Below are 15,181 nucleotides of genomic sequence, written 5' to 3'. Positions count from 1 at the left end.
TACTTATGTTATCCTTGCTGTCTGTGGGGATGCTCTGACTCTACATTCAGGATAGCAACTGAGGCTTGATTTTTATTTTTCTCAAGAGGCCATAAGCTTTGCTGCTGCACAGAGGTACTCCGACTATGGGCTAGATATGTCCACACAAGGACTTGGTACAGACCAACTGTTCAGCAGTAATTGCTTGACCTGTAGTGCTGTCCCCACCTAAGCATGCCTAAAAGAGGATTAAGCTGATTCTTGACGCTCATAGTGTCCAGTTGCTTTTGTCAGAGCCTGTGACAGAATTCCTGGTTGGTGCAAGGTGTCTGCTTATGAAAGCAACCTTGGGACTCGTTACCAAAGCTTCACTTGGTAATTTGAGATAGCAGGATGCCTGATATCTCATCAGCATCTCTACTGTGCTTGATACTGCTTAAAAATACTGAAGGATAGCCACCAGTATGGAGCAAAGGCCATAAGAAGTACTCAGTTACTTGCTGTGGCCAAGCAATGGTAGATCTATCCTTCCAGTCTCCATATGTGAAACAGAAGTGCAAGGGAAAAGAAAGTAAATACCGTTTACTGTCCACTAACTGGTTTTACCTGTGAGGCTGGTTTGTCCCTGCTTTGTACTTGACGGTGACACGTGCATAGACTCAATCCCAGCGCATAAGAGAAAACACAGCCAGCGTGATGTGTTAGTAGTGCAGACACAGGAGTTGAGAAGGGGGAGTTTGAGGTCCTTGGAGTTCAAAAATGAATTTGTGAATGACTTTGCAAGAGTATGTGGAACCAGGCTTATATATCAGGCAGATGTAGGGTACCAGCAGTTTGTATGCTGAAGTAATTACATAAATTTAAGAGGGGAAACTGAAAAAAAAAAAAAAAAAATACCAAAGGCTAGAGTCTTTCTCAGTGCATTAAGACTATCTGTGACACAAAGACAGTATGTGCCAAACCGTTAGCCGATGGAAATCTCTGGGAAGAAGTGCAAGAGAGGATTAATATATTAATTACATTATTGTCCTAGAAAACATACACATAAGGAATTTGGTATTGCCTTAAGAAGAAGGAGGTATTTTTGTTATTTTGTAATTTTTCCTGTATATTACTTCGAAACTAGCCAGTATATCTCCTTGATGTGAAGGCATGCATGCTTGTTTTGCTTTTGAGTTTTTGGGGGTTTTTTTAGTCCCTCAGGGAGTCCTCAACATACCTTTTGCTGAAATTCCTCTTTGATGGGTGCAGTTGCCAAATCAGACACTTAAATATTTCATTTCAATTTCAGTGAACTGGCTGTGTGTTCAGCTGCGGGCCACTATTCTCTGCCGCACCTGCAGACCCATAACTAGCAAGGTCTACATCAATCCCAGTCTTTCCTCTCCGCTTGGAGAAAGTTCTCTCCTCCTCAATTCAGAACATTGCCCGTGCTAGGTTTCCTTCTGCAAACAGATGCCCCGCAGCAGTCAGCAATCGCTGGGAGCTTGTTGTATCTTCTGGCTTGAGGCCCATACATCGTGTTGCTTTTTGGCCTCCATCCCATGCATGCTGCATGCTTGCAGCGTTTTGACGAAGCTGCCTGTAGAGCTGCACAGGGTAGGAGGCTGAAGGGATTCCCTTAGGCAAACGCACCTGGCCTCCTGCAGAAAAGGGGCCTTAAGGTATTGCTGGTTCACTCCAACAATCTCCTGTTGTGTACCATGGAGAGTCCCAGGTTTGAAGATCATCTTACTACGGGTTGATTTCTTGAATTTGAATGTTTTTAGGACAGGATAGCTTTGGGTTCAAATTATATATTTCTGGAGTGTACAATTTTTATGTTTAGCCTTCAGGGAGAATTTGGAATTTGTTCACTGAATCTGCCCTAGCAGAAGTGTTTCCAGCATTACTTTTTCACTGTTCGTCCAGACCTTCCTTGAGCACTGGAGTGTCAGTTATTTTTGGTAAAGCACTTAATCAACAGCTTTGATATTTGGAATTGCACAGTTGCACAGAGAAAACAGGCAAATTTTGTTCTCCTTAAATATCAATAGTGTGAGTGTTGTCCCAGGTCATAATAAATGGCCACTTGGCTATCAAAGTATTTTGTATTGGATTTATTTTTCCTACATATCGTGCAGCAACGTATTTACAGTAAAAGGGCTTTTTCACTGGTGGCGAAATGATTCAATATGTTATATGATATGTCTTAGGGAATAGATCTAACGGGGAAAAAATGGGGTCAGTATTGAAGTCTTTTAGGGAGCTTCTACTTGTCATTAAGTCTAGCCTTCTCAGTCATATACAAACAGTTCAAACCAAAATAGTGACTGGTTAAATAAATAAGCATGGAAGAAACACAGGTAGCGTGGTTAAACACTGGGAAATGAAGATACAGTGGACATATGCATAGGGCTTCTCCCTTCCTGTGCCTTTCTATATTAGGGGATTCACTGAGTAGGCTGGTTTGAGTTAGTGTTTGGGAAGCAAGTCTGGGAAGAAGATAAATCTAACCAAACATTTTCCAGTTAATGCAGCTGGAGGCTGAGGGAACAGTCCACAGCGTAGGTACCACTACAGTCCTGTTCACTGATGCCTTAAATTTAGTGCAGGGATTTGAATTATGTAGCCAAAGTATGCAGATTTTGGGATGTCCTGTTTCTGTAGATTTGTTTAAAGATGAGGGTAGCTGGAACTGATTCCTCCATGCATCTCCTTTTCATCTTGCTGGTACAAAGAACAGTGAGTAGCAAGCTCAAATACATCCACTGAGACATCATAATTTAAACAGCTCTGATAAACCACAGGTGCAGTCTCCTAGAGTGGTCTCATGTGGCCTTAGACCGGAATCCACCATATTGTACAGATTTCTTTTTCTTCAGACTTTTCTATTGGCAGCATTTCTAAAGTTTCAAGGAATTTGTTTTGGTACAGAAGTAACTAGGGAAAACTGTTACCATCTCAATTAATCTCAGTCTATATTCAGAATCCTGTCAATTAACTTTAATAAGTAAAATGAGTGTCTACTGCTCTTCATTTAGATTAGCTCTGTAGATCTGGTGCAGTTAGAGACAGTGAGTTTACTGTGATTTGGATATCTGCAACACCATTAGTAAGTAACTTGCTGTTACAACATTAATTTAAAACTTCACTGAAGATGGACAAAATTCAGTACAGCAGTTACAAACAAGAAAATGGTCCTAAGTCTGACACAAGTAATTCCTGTACAATTTGAAACCCATGGGCTTTGACCGGTCTATAACAGAGACATGACTTTAACTTTGAGAAAGTTTACTGACACAAAATTATGGGATTCACAGCCAGTGACAAGTGAACTAACTCTGGAGCTAGAAATGCAATATCTGCATAGCTGTGCTTGAATTTCGTAGGCTTTCTGAGAGCATTTGCTAGCTCCTTACCTCTGGAATCATGCAGTGTTAACAACGTTTTTAAGTGTGTGTTTACTTTTAAGCATTTAAGCAGTTCTGCTCTTTGCAGTGGCTTCTGTCAAATATGGAGGCTGTGGTGATGTGGTTTAAAGGAAGATAATACTCGGCTCTTTGAATCCAAAGGGTCTTGTCCTCATTAAGACACAGGAATTTGCATAAAACATCAGAACTTGGTTGAACTTTAAAGCTTCATACACTTTAGGATTGCATCAAATTTATAACTTTGAAATCTGAGTAGGGCGGAGTACAGAGGAGGTGTTTTACTGATCTAATGCCTAAAAATACAAGTAGAGTAAGAGAAATCCAAATTTGGCAGTGGCAGCTGCACAGATTGTAAGGATGACTGCATTCATCATGACTTTATGATTTCAGTGTGGCAGTTAATCAAGGAAGGATTTGGGGCTTGGTTCTGAGTATGGAAGAGAGCTGGTAACTGAATTTTTCAAGTATGTGTTATTGCTTATGTTATCTGTGCTGACTCTCTGTTAAACCTGGCAAGAATTATAGAGCTATTGATCCATGTCTCCCAGTGTCAGTAATTTAGGATGATGAGGCATTTTTTCTTTGAGGAGAACTTGTCAACTGTAATATGCCTACGTGGTTTTAAAATCAATATTGTAGGTGGTAGGTGAAGTGATGAATCGAGGTGATTTTTAATTACTTTTTTACATTTTATTACTTTCTGAACTGAATCTGTGCTTCGGCAAGTATTTGAGCACAAGCCCATTTTTAGCACTTACAGCAGTCTTACTAAAGATGACTGTTCTCTTGCTGTAATTTCAGTCCAGGCTTAAGGACTTAGAATCATAGAATGGTTTGGGTTGGAAGGGACCTTTAAAGGTCATTTAGTCCAACCCCCCTGCAATAAGCAGGGACATCTTCAACTAGATCAGGTTGCTCAATGCCCTGTCCAACCTGACCTTGAATGTTTCCAGGGATGGGGCATCTACCATCTCTCTGGGCAACCTGTTCCAGTATTTCACTACCCTCATCGTAAAAAATTTCTTCCTTGTATCTAGTCTGAATCTACCCTCTTTTAGTTTAAAACCATTACCCCTTGTCCTGTTGTAACAGGCCCTACTAAAAAGTCTGTCCCCATCTTTCTTATAAGCTCCCTTTAAATATTGAAAGGCTGCAGTAAGGTCTCCCTGGAGCTTTGTCTTCTCCAGGCTAAACAACCCCAACTCTCTCAGCCTGTCTTCGTAGGAGAGGTGTTCTCTCCCTCTGATCATTTTTGTGGCCCTCCTCTGGACCCGCTCCAACAGGTCCATGTCCTTCCTGTGCTGAGGACTCCAGAGCTGGATGCAGTACTCCAGGTGCGGTCTCACTAGAGCAGAGTAGAGGGACAGAATCACCTCCCTTGACCTGCTGGCCACACTTCTTTTGATGCAGCCCAGGATACACTTTTTCATCGACCAGTACCCCCAAGTCCTTCTCTGCAGGGCTGCCCTTAATCCCTTCATCCCCCAGCCTGTATTGACACTGGGGGTTGTCCCTATCCATGTGCAGGACCTTGCACTTGGCCTTGTTGAACTTCATGAGGTTCACATGGGCCCACTTCTCGAGCTTGTCCAGGTCCCTCTGAATGGCATCCCATCCCTCAGGCATGTCAGCTGCACCACTCAGCTTGGTGTCATCTGCAAACTTGCTGAGGGTGCACTCAATCCCACTGTCTATGTCGTTGATGAAGATATTAAACAGTACTTGTCCCAATATAGACCCCTGATGGACACCACTTGTCACTGATCTCCATCTGGACATGGAGCTGTTGACCACTGCTCTCTGGATGCAACCATCCAGCCAATTCCTTATCTACCGAACAGTCCATCCATCAAATCCATCTCTTTCCATTTGTCCTGGTTTCAGCTGGGATAGAGTTAATTTTCTTCTTAGTAGCTGGTAGCTACTGTATCCCAGCCGAAACCAGGACACCAATTTAGAGAGAAGGATGTTGTGGGGGACCATGTCAAAGGCCTTACAGAAGTCCAGATAGGTGACATCCCTAGCTCTTCCCTTGCCTTAAGCTCTACTATTATGGAAAAAAATGCCAGCATAGTTCAGGTATGTTTAGATGATGTTGTTCGACAGCCTTTCTGATGTCTTTGTCCCTACTAGTGTAGTACACATAGCATCCAAACCGTGACTTTGGCACTTGCTTCCTCACACACAGAAATTCTGTGCCTTGGCCAGTAATGTAATGAATCAGGCCCTCCTTTGGAGCATAGGAAAAGAAAGTGAGAGAATAATAAAAGAAGTGTGAGAGGAATGTAACTGAAAAATCTCACTGCAGAATTACCCCTGCCTTTGAAAGGTCTTTGGACTTGGAAGATACATGGTCCTCACAGCTGCAAGAGATTCATCCCATCCAGATTCATCCCAGAAGTCCCTGAATGCAATAAAATGGTGGTGAAGCTGGTGTTGTGTGAGAGCTGACTACACTATGAAGCTTTGGAGAACAATGCAAGTATGGCATAAATACTTGGTCTATTCACTGAATGACTTGAAGGGCTTTGCTGTCTCAGCAGGAATTTCCACCTGGTTCTCTGGGACAACTTAGGATGACCTAAACCCTCCAGCAAAAGTCTGCGTCTCCAAGCAAGGCCTGATAAAATTCACTGTCATTGTCGTTACTGTTAAGTAACCTTGGTAGAGAGCTTACAGCTCTGTGTATGTGTGATTAGAAATCCCATTGAAATAGTTGGTGTTTTAAATGGAGTGAATGTAATATATTTGTTTCAAGAGGTATCAGTGGCCAAATACCAAGCCTGGGTAACTTCAGCAGGTGGCTCATTCCCTGGTTATTTGACTGGACAGAACTGGTTGAATCAGGTTGGTTAGCTGTCAGGCAAGAGGTACATCTGGCTAATGGTCTCCCTTTCTCAGTCGTTCATGAAACAGGTAACACTGATGAGTGGATAGATTGACATGTAAGGTTTGTGCTGATAGTTAGCCAAATTGAGACTAGAGTGAGAAAGAAAACAACATTCTAAATTTCCGTGCATTGCTCAGCCATACCTAGGCTTTTGCAAAGAAACGTGCCTTTTTCTATTCTGTAGAATATTTGTATTGATATACACAACTTGTAAGCTGAAAGAGCTTTAGGCTGACAAAATATGAAGCCCTTCAAAAGGTAATACGGACCTCTTTGTTTTGGTGGACAACTCTGAGTACCGTTTGTTTATTAAGGAAGTTTTTGAATGAGTTTTCTCTCTTGTCTAGAAGAGTACTATGTTCATGCAGTATTAAATAAAAGAATGTGCTGCATATGTTTTAAATACCTCTTTTTTTGATGATAACCTTATGGAATTATCTTTATCATCCTTTCGATTATGACATTTAAATATAAACTCACAGCTAGCTTATTCCAGAAGTTCTGCATTTAGACTTCGTAATTACTTACTCGAATGGGTTTGAATTGCCCTAATTATTTACATATTCATGCATAGCTTGGGATGTTGGAAGTTTTTCTTTTTCCTCCTTGAGAAGATGAGGTACTCAGAAAAGCAGGATGACCTGTTCTAAGGATCTGTATCTTTACTCCATGTCCATGCATATGCACAGTGCTCTATGGACTCATCTTGGTGTGGAACAGTCCCTGTTCTTCAAGAACAGAGAAAGATTAGAGTCACCATGCCACATCAGATCTTTAGAGTATGTGGCATATTTATCTTTGATCTTTGAACCCAAAAACTTCTGACACCTCACAAGGGAGATGAAACATCTCTCTGATGCACCCAGTCAGTTATGAAGAATCTTGGCAGTGGTATGTGTGGGGTGATGCCACCTTGACTGGTCAGCTTATGCCTCTAGGGGAAAGGTTTTCTTGCACTTTCTTTAACACCCATCATGATGTATGTTTATACTGGTCATAAAACTGACTAGTCTCTATTAAAACTGCGAACACAGTTCCTTGCATCTGAACTTCCTGAGACAGCAAAACTTGAAAGCCAAAAGCAGGATGTATGGTGTAGTAATTCCTTGTAGTTGTCTGCTCTTTGGTGTTTGGATTATCCTTTATTGGGATGGTCCCTTTGATCATCAGTAGCGTCTGATACTATTTTACTTCTATTTAGCTGAGAATGAAGATGTATTGTAAATTACAGAGTAGCAGACTTCAGCATAGCCCATGCTTTCAGAGGCCACAGCCTGTAACTATAATGTAACAGCCCATAGTATATCTGGTTCAGGCTGAATCTGATCTTTGTCAAATGCAGTTTGAGGTTAAGCTTCACCAGGTAAAAAACTTCAGGAGACAAATATCAAATGATTTGCTCTTCAACCAAAACATTCCTCTTCTTTGGGGTTGTCCTTGGATTTACTGGTGTCATCTTCCAAAGCGAAGCTTTTTATGTATTTACAAAGATTTGTAGATTTCTCTTTGGCAGACCACATCGGTTAGATTTCGCCTGGGACAAAACGCTCCTTTGACACATGCCACACCACTGCAGCAATTCATATGTTCAGATCATTTGCTGGATAGCTGAGAATGTCAAAGGGAAAATTAGAAAATCACAGAGTGGTTGAGGTTGAAGGGACCTCTGAGGGTCATCTTGTCCAATCCCTCTGCTCAAGCAGGATCACCTAGAGCCAGTTGCACAGGACCACATCCAGACAGCTTTTGAATATCTCCACGGATGGAGACTCCAAAACCTCCCTGGGCAGCCTGTGCCAGTGCTCAGTCACCCTCACAGTGAAAAAGTGTTTCCTGATGTTCAGAGGGAACCTCCTGTGTTTCAATTTGTGCCCATTGCCTCTGGTGCTGTCACTGGGCACCACTGAAAAGAGCCTGGCTCCATCTTCTTTACATCGTCCCTTCAGGTATTTGTACACTTTGATAAGATCCCTCCTGAGCCTTCTCTTCTCCAGGCTGAACAGTCCCAGCTCTCTCAGCCTTTCCTGAGAGGAGAGATGCACCAGTCCCTTCATCATTTTCATGGCCCTTCATTGGACTCTCTCCAGTATGTCCATGTCTCTCTTGTACAACACTGGGGAGCCCAGAACTGGTCCCAGGACTCCAGGTGTGGCCTCATCGGTGCCAAGTAGAGGGGAAGGGTCACCTCCCTTGACCTGCTGGCAACACTCCTAATGCAGCACAGGACACCACTGGCCTTCTTTGTGGCAAGGGCACGTTGCTGACTCATGGTCAACTTCTTGTCCACCAGGACTCCCAGGTCCTTCTCTGCCAAGTTGCTTTCCAGCTGGGTAGCCCCCAGCATGTACTGGTTGTTCCTCCCCAGGTGCAGGAGTTTGCACTTCCCCTTGTTGAACTGCATGAGGTTCTTGTCAGCCCATTTCTCCGGCCTCGAGGTCACTCCGGATGGCAGCACGACCCTCTGGCATGTCAGTCACTCCTCCCAGTTTTGTGTCATTTGCAAACTTGCTGATGGTACACTCTGCCTCATCATCCAGATCATTAAGGCTAGTTACTTGCCTCCAACTAGACTTCGTAACAGTGATCAAACAGATAAGCAGTGAAGTCGGATTAACATTTGCTTGATGATTGTTGTTAAATCTGAAGAAAAACCTAAAAGCGGCATAAACCAAATGTGAAGGGCTGTAAGCTAAAACACAAAGCATGATACTGTTTCCAAAAGTCATCTTGAGAGAAGCAAAACAGCTGCTGTACAAGATGGTATTTTAATGAATAGGCAGGGGCTTTCTTTTCTGTTTGTTAATATTTTTAAGAACATGATGAGCTGAAAACAACTGCCTTGTAGTTAAGGGTAGTCCTTACCTGGGGAATGGGGGGATTCTTCCACTCACAACCTTTATAAACCTCACCTGAATCTTTCTTTGTCATTTGGTGGATTGCCTGGTCTGGAGGCAAAATGCAAATGAAGGTGTGCTGCACAGGTAACTACAAACCTCCTACAATACTTGGCACAGAGTGTAACAAGATACGGCCTGTAGAAATCTGTTACAACATGCAACAAGTTTCCATGGGGGCTTTTTTTTTTGTTTCCTTTTAAACTAATGCTTGAACTTCTTACAGGTTTCTTGTGTGCCTTTGTAATAGCCCTCCCGGGGGTTTCACCCTCGTCCCCCAGAGGGTAAGGTTGCACATTAGGCTGATCACAAAAAGGCATGTGTTGGAGAAAATTAGAATATCCTTTATAAAGTGTTGGTCTTTTTTTTTTTTTTCCCCCTTCTCTTTTCTATCATTTAACAACTAAATGCGCTTGTCTTCCCAGTATCACCTTGATAATGAATAACCTATAGCATTGCTGTTTTGCAAGGTATTGTCCTCGCTCTGTAAGGTACTGTTCTCTCAAACTTCATAGCATGAAACATATGCATGTGCATGACCAAAGAAATCTGCCAAAAAATTTTCTCTTGAGAGCTCCACCACCCAAAAAGCATTTAAGCTGCCTCTGTCCATAGTTCTTTAATCTGCTTTGTGAGGAATTCAAATTACAGAAGTCTTTGTCTACCCATGGGCATGTCTTCATCTCAGTGGCACCCCAGTGAAGTGCTGCTCTTACAATAGTTGTGCAGGTGGCTTTTTCACAGGGTCACTAAAAACTGTAGAATGAGATAGTGAACATTGTTCCTTCCTATTGTTAATAAGGATTAAAGACACATTACTTAAATGAAAAAGTTTATTTAACTTTTAATACATAGCAGTTCAAGGAATACTTTTTTCTACATGTATTTTTATACTGATGCAACTGAAAGCAGTTTTGCACAGAAGGAAAGTAAATGTAAATTTTTGTAAAAATGTAAAAAATGTAAAAAAAAAAAGTAAGTTTAATACAGATATAAGGTGTCATTACTTCTAGACTATACTGCTGAAGAAATAACTACAATGCTATGATACTGTTTTCCAAAGCTATCAAAATATTAGCTTATAGATCATCTGGAACAGAGGATGGAGAACACTGGTTCGTTCCTTTCACTTCTTAATGATTTTGAAGTGCCTTAAAAATGCAGTGGTGATCCTAAATTTGAATCTGATCTTTCAAACGGAATTTTCCTGCAGAGCTTGTATGTGATTGGCATGCCTTTTGTTGGAAGTGCCTGCATCCAAGTAATCTTTTACTGCCAGAAAACGAGAAGAATTGAAGACTGTACCAAAACTTTTTTTTTTTCCCTTTTAGAGCACCAGAATAATAAATAGGTTTTTTATGGAATTCTCCAGTATAAGGAGCTTCTGTAAATCAGTGTAAAGTTCATGAACAATTTGCACAGAGGGAATCTGATGCATGCTGTTCGGCAGATGTTGCCTGTTTCCTAGTGCTTCTGGTTGGGTAAGACAGATTCTACAAATGCAGTACCTGGTAGGAAAATTATTTAGCTTTGTTAATTGCGTTCTTAAAATCAGGATGCACACAGTATGGTAGGGGTGGAAAGGCTGGCTTCCTGCTGTTTTCCAGGCTTCCATCGCTGCTGGCCTATGTGGTACATCATAGAAGTTGTCTGTTTTGCTTACACCCACACGTGCTTCTGTAAAGTACTAACAGGACAGTGTAGGAACTGTTTTAGCTTAGAGGGTTGTGCATATGTAGTGTCACCATTTCTTGTTACTCTGGTGGAGAGCTTTTCTGGTGTGCATGGCATCAGCTCTAGCAGGTGGTGGTGAAGTAGCACCAAAAGGCCACGGTGAGAGATGTCCCTGTGCAGGCACGACAGACAACGGTCACCTCCAGCTGCAGAAAAGCTAAATGAGCGACTGCAAGTTTTCAGTGGGGAGGAAAGGCTTAACAGCCATTCCAGCAGAATTCAGTGAGTTGGTGCCTCCAGATCCCAGGCCCTGCTGCTTCCCGTTCTGATTGCCTCCTGTAATGCTGCCAGCGTGTAGCTCCCTGCCTCCCCTCTTCCCTGCAGACATGGTCTTCCCCTTTTAAATCACAGCACCGCTGCCATTTTGTAGCAGCTGAGAGCCACAGCCTGGTGTCCACGTTCTGTGTGCCCGGTTCCCGTGGTGTCAACAGTCAGTGACCGCTGCAGGCGATGGGCTAACAGAGTATTGCTGGAAGCCAGTGGTGGTCCAAAGGTGAGATCTTGACTCCAGGCAAAATGCCCGTTGACATCAGTGAAGGCAAAATCTTGCCGAGCGTGCAGTCCAGAGGCTGAAAGCAGGAAGCTCTCTCAGTGTATCTCTCTGGTTTGCCTCTGATACACGTATTATTTTGCAGTTTATTCTCTTCAGAGCGCAGTAAGAAGCAGCTTTCTGTCCCATGATGCTTTTCAACACACACAAAGCATTAGAAAACAACTGAGCAAAACAAAGCATTACAAAAGAGAGGTAAAACCAAGAATTTTACAAAAAATCTTAGGGTAAGCCAGGTATGAAACGGGTTCAGGAGTGATCCAGAAAGTATGACTTACTGTCCAGCAGATTTGTAGAAACTATAGTAGGCAGCAAAATTAATAAACAACTGGATAATTAGAGTCATTAGGAGGCACCAGTATTACTTCTTTAGAGAAAAAGATGTCACAGAGGAGCCAGTGAGCATGTGGATAGGTATAGTCAATGTAGTGCACTTGAATTTTCAAAAGGTTTTGATAGGATTATCAAGGGTTTTTAAAGAAGCAAAGATGTCTTGTGATTAGAAGGAAAGACTTTTTATGGATTAATAATTAGACAGCAATAAAAATAAATGGTTGGTTTATTAGTGGAGAGAGGTTTCCTGTGAAGTCCCTCAAGGATCTTTGTTGGAATCTGTGCTATTCAACTGCTTCAATAATGGCCCAAAAAGAGACTGAATGTGCTGATAATAGAAAATTATTCAAGGTAGGAAAAACTAAAAGCTGGCTACAGAGACTTACAGAAGGCTCCTAATTTACTCTGTATTGGGTAAAAAAATGATTAGTTTAATTTCTATGACTATATGCTAACTAATGTCCACAAAAAAACACAAATTATATAAATGTGTATACTGATGAGCTCCAAATTAGCTATTGTTTTCAGAAAAGAGATCTTGATAGTGCAGAAACATCACAAAGCTGTCAGCTCAGTAAGCAGTCATGAAAGCAAATAAAAAGTTGGATTTTGATAAGAAGCCACCACTAAATCTGCCTACATATATATAATGCTGCCTGCAGGTCTGGCTGCATTTCAAAAAGGACTTAGTAGAAGGTGAAAAGGTGTAGAGAAACGCAGCAAAAAGGATCAAACGCATCAGAATGACTTCTGTAAAATGAGAGACTATATAAACTGGGATTTTTCTGTCTGATTAGAGACTACTACTGGAGTAGTATAAAGTCAAGAATGGTATGTGGAAGGTGGGTAAGGAACAATTATTTGCAAATTCTCTTAAGTCAAAAACAAGGGAAAGATCATCTGTCACTATATCTAAAATAGAAGTACTTTTTTTTTCTATTTTAATCATTGTGTAACAATGTTGTGAAACTCCCAGCCATAGGATCTTGCAAAGGCTAAAGATAGAAGTGAACACAAGAGAAAACTGAACGTAATCACAAAGGTTAGGTTCAATGTCTGCTGTTAAACACAGTGAACCAGGTGCAACCTCCAAGTCGAAAAAAGCCCTAAACCACAGACTGCCAAAAGCTGGGGCAGTGCATGAGGGGCAGACCTCTGAACTTGCTCTCCTTCTCCCCTAAGCATCCTTTATCTGCCGCTGATACTGGACACTCATCTGACGCACCACTGTCTCTTCTTATGTTCTATACACTTCTGCTGAAAGGTCAGAGCAAGAGCCCTGGCCTTCCTGTAGAAGGGCTCAGTGATGCTTGGAAACTTTGTCTTGGATTTACGGAGCCGAGCTTCCAACTCTGTGTCCTGGCTGCCTCGGCAAAGAACACCAATCCAGAACGTTCACGGCCTGAGAAATTTCCTTCCAGGGCACGTGTTGACATCAGTTGCCATTAAAAAGGATGGGAGGGGGGTTGAAAAGAGATGTATAATTGCTTTTACCATCTGTTTCTCCAGTTGTGTCAAGAAGCAAATTCAATGGGAAGTTTTTTAGTCTGTCTTCTGTGATACAGAAAATAACTTCATTTTACTCACCTTCCTTTTTTTAATTTCACTCTTGCCCCTGTTCTTTCAATACACACCTTTATTTTTCTTTAAATAGTCTTTATCAAGCAGAATGTTTGATTTATATGTATTTTATATTATTATTTTGCACCTTGTCATATTCTTTGCTGTTTGTACACTGGTACGGAATGTCTTTCTGTTACAGATTATCTGAAAAGGCTGCTCTGCCCTTTCTTCCTTTCACACTTCATTTTTCTCTCTCTTTGCTTCTATAGATGACAGAGTCCACAGTGGAAGGATCCAGCCAAACATGCTTAGTGCCACAACCAGGCCTGTCAGATGGAATACCTCAGGTCAGCCTCCGATTAACAGACGGTGGTTCATGTTGGAAGGAGATAGATTTAACAGATGAACTCTCCTTCATTAACAGTGATGCATTTTTCTCCAGGTTAGTGCTCCTTTTTTGTCTTTATGTTTGTTTCTTTGTTTGTTCTGTACCTACACCTCCAGCTCTGAGCATTTTGAGCACTTTTTTCCATTGATGCTTACGAAGTCAGTATACTGGGGTGTAAGGCAACTTAATGTGCGTATCCCTGCTGAAGCCACACATTCCAACAGGTTCCTCACAAAGCCAGCTGTGTGCTTTAGTTTGCCTTTCGAATATAAATTTTCAAACATGTGAAGGTGGCCTGCTTGGTGAAGGAGTGCAGATGGACAGGACTGATCTAAGATCAGGCACTAGAAATTACACCGAGTGCAAGATGTAACCGAAATGCAAGGTGTCTCCTCTGAGTAATTAAGCGTATTTGATCTGCCCAGTTTAAGTCTTAACAGATGGCTTACTTTATTCCCATTCTCAAACCAAAAAGGAAGGGGCTTTTGAGGGGTTTTATCTTTCTGGCAGGAATGATGATAGTACTAGTGTTGTTCAGACAAGACAGAGAATAAAAGAGTATCTATAAGAGTATCTATCTGAATTTATCTATAAGAGTCTATCTGTCTAGAGCATCTATGAGATTATCTATCTAAAAGAGTATCTTGAGTTTTGATTGCTGGCACTTTGTCAATTAGGTGAACAGGTAATGGGCAATTTCGTTTCTTGTAAAGTCGTTCCCTGAACATCAGACTGAACCAGTATCTTTTTGTTGTTCTCAGGATATTGAATTGAGTCTGTCATTCCCTTTCTTCTCGTGTCTAGTGCAGCACATGAAGGATTCAGGTTACTGTGGGAAATTGCTGTATGCTACTGAAATATGGGGTTGGCCTAATGTGGGAAATAGTGCTATTTACATGTCATGAAACACAACACCGCAGTGTCTCTGCATACCAAGGCAGAACACAAAGCAGAGGCAGTGCTGCCAGACACGTAACTGAGTGACTTCACTGTGTAAGCAGGAGACGGGTGCTATTCTCAGCACTAGCGCAGACAGACAGACAGCACTCAGTTTACAAGACGGGTCAGCAAATTATGCACTAACCCCAGATTTTGATTCATAATAATGGTGGGATGAGTTAGGAAATTATGCACTAACACCAGATTGAATCACAATGATGGTGGTGAAGCATAGATGTCAAATCCAGTTTCTAGCCCTTGCAGGCACACATGCTCTTTAACTTCTAGCAGTATCAGCTGTGTGGTTTACTGTCAGCTGTCCCCAAGCCCGCCCCCAAAACTCCTGCAGCCAGAAGACATCAGGTTCATTTACACGTCTTCATTAATCCAGCTCCTTTTGACTGAGATGAGTTAGGAAGCAATTACTGAAGCAGGTCAGCTGGCAAAACTGAGAAGGCAATACAGTTCTACCAGCTAGACAGGGCCAAGCAGGTGGGG

The 15,181-nt window shown here is 41.9% G+C and overlaps 1 protein-coding gene across 2 annotated transcripts in view; it reads left to right on the top strand.

The window, feature by feature from the left end:
• Positions 1-15,181, top strand: part of FAM13A (family with sequence similarity 13 member A) — a 135,290-nt gene that overhangs the window by 45,064 nt on the left and 75,045 nt on the right. For both annotated transcript variants that reach the window (XM_050895361.1, XM_050895360.1), the window contains exon 6: positions 13,626-13,798. In XM_050895361.1, coding sequence (XP_050751318.1) covers positions 13,626-13,798 — 173 coding nt within the window. The remainder of the gene's footprint in view (positions 1-13,625; positions 13,799-15,181) is intronic.

The sequence above is a fragment of the Gymnogyps californianus genome, chromosome 4 (assembly GCF_018139145.2).
Source record: "Gymnogyps californianus isolate 813 chromosome 4, ASM1813914v2, whole genome shotgun sequence".
In the NCBI taxonomy this organism is placed as follows: domain Eukaryota; kingdom Metazoa; phylum Chordata; class Aves; order Accipitriformes; family Cathartidae; genus Gymnogyps; species Gymnogyps californianus.
Note: the sequence above shows the minus strand (reverse complement) of the source record. Positions and strands in the feature narration are given on the sequence as shown.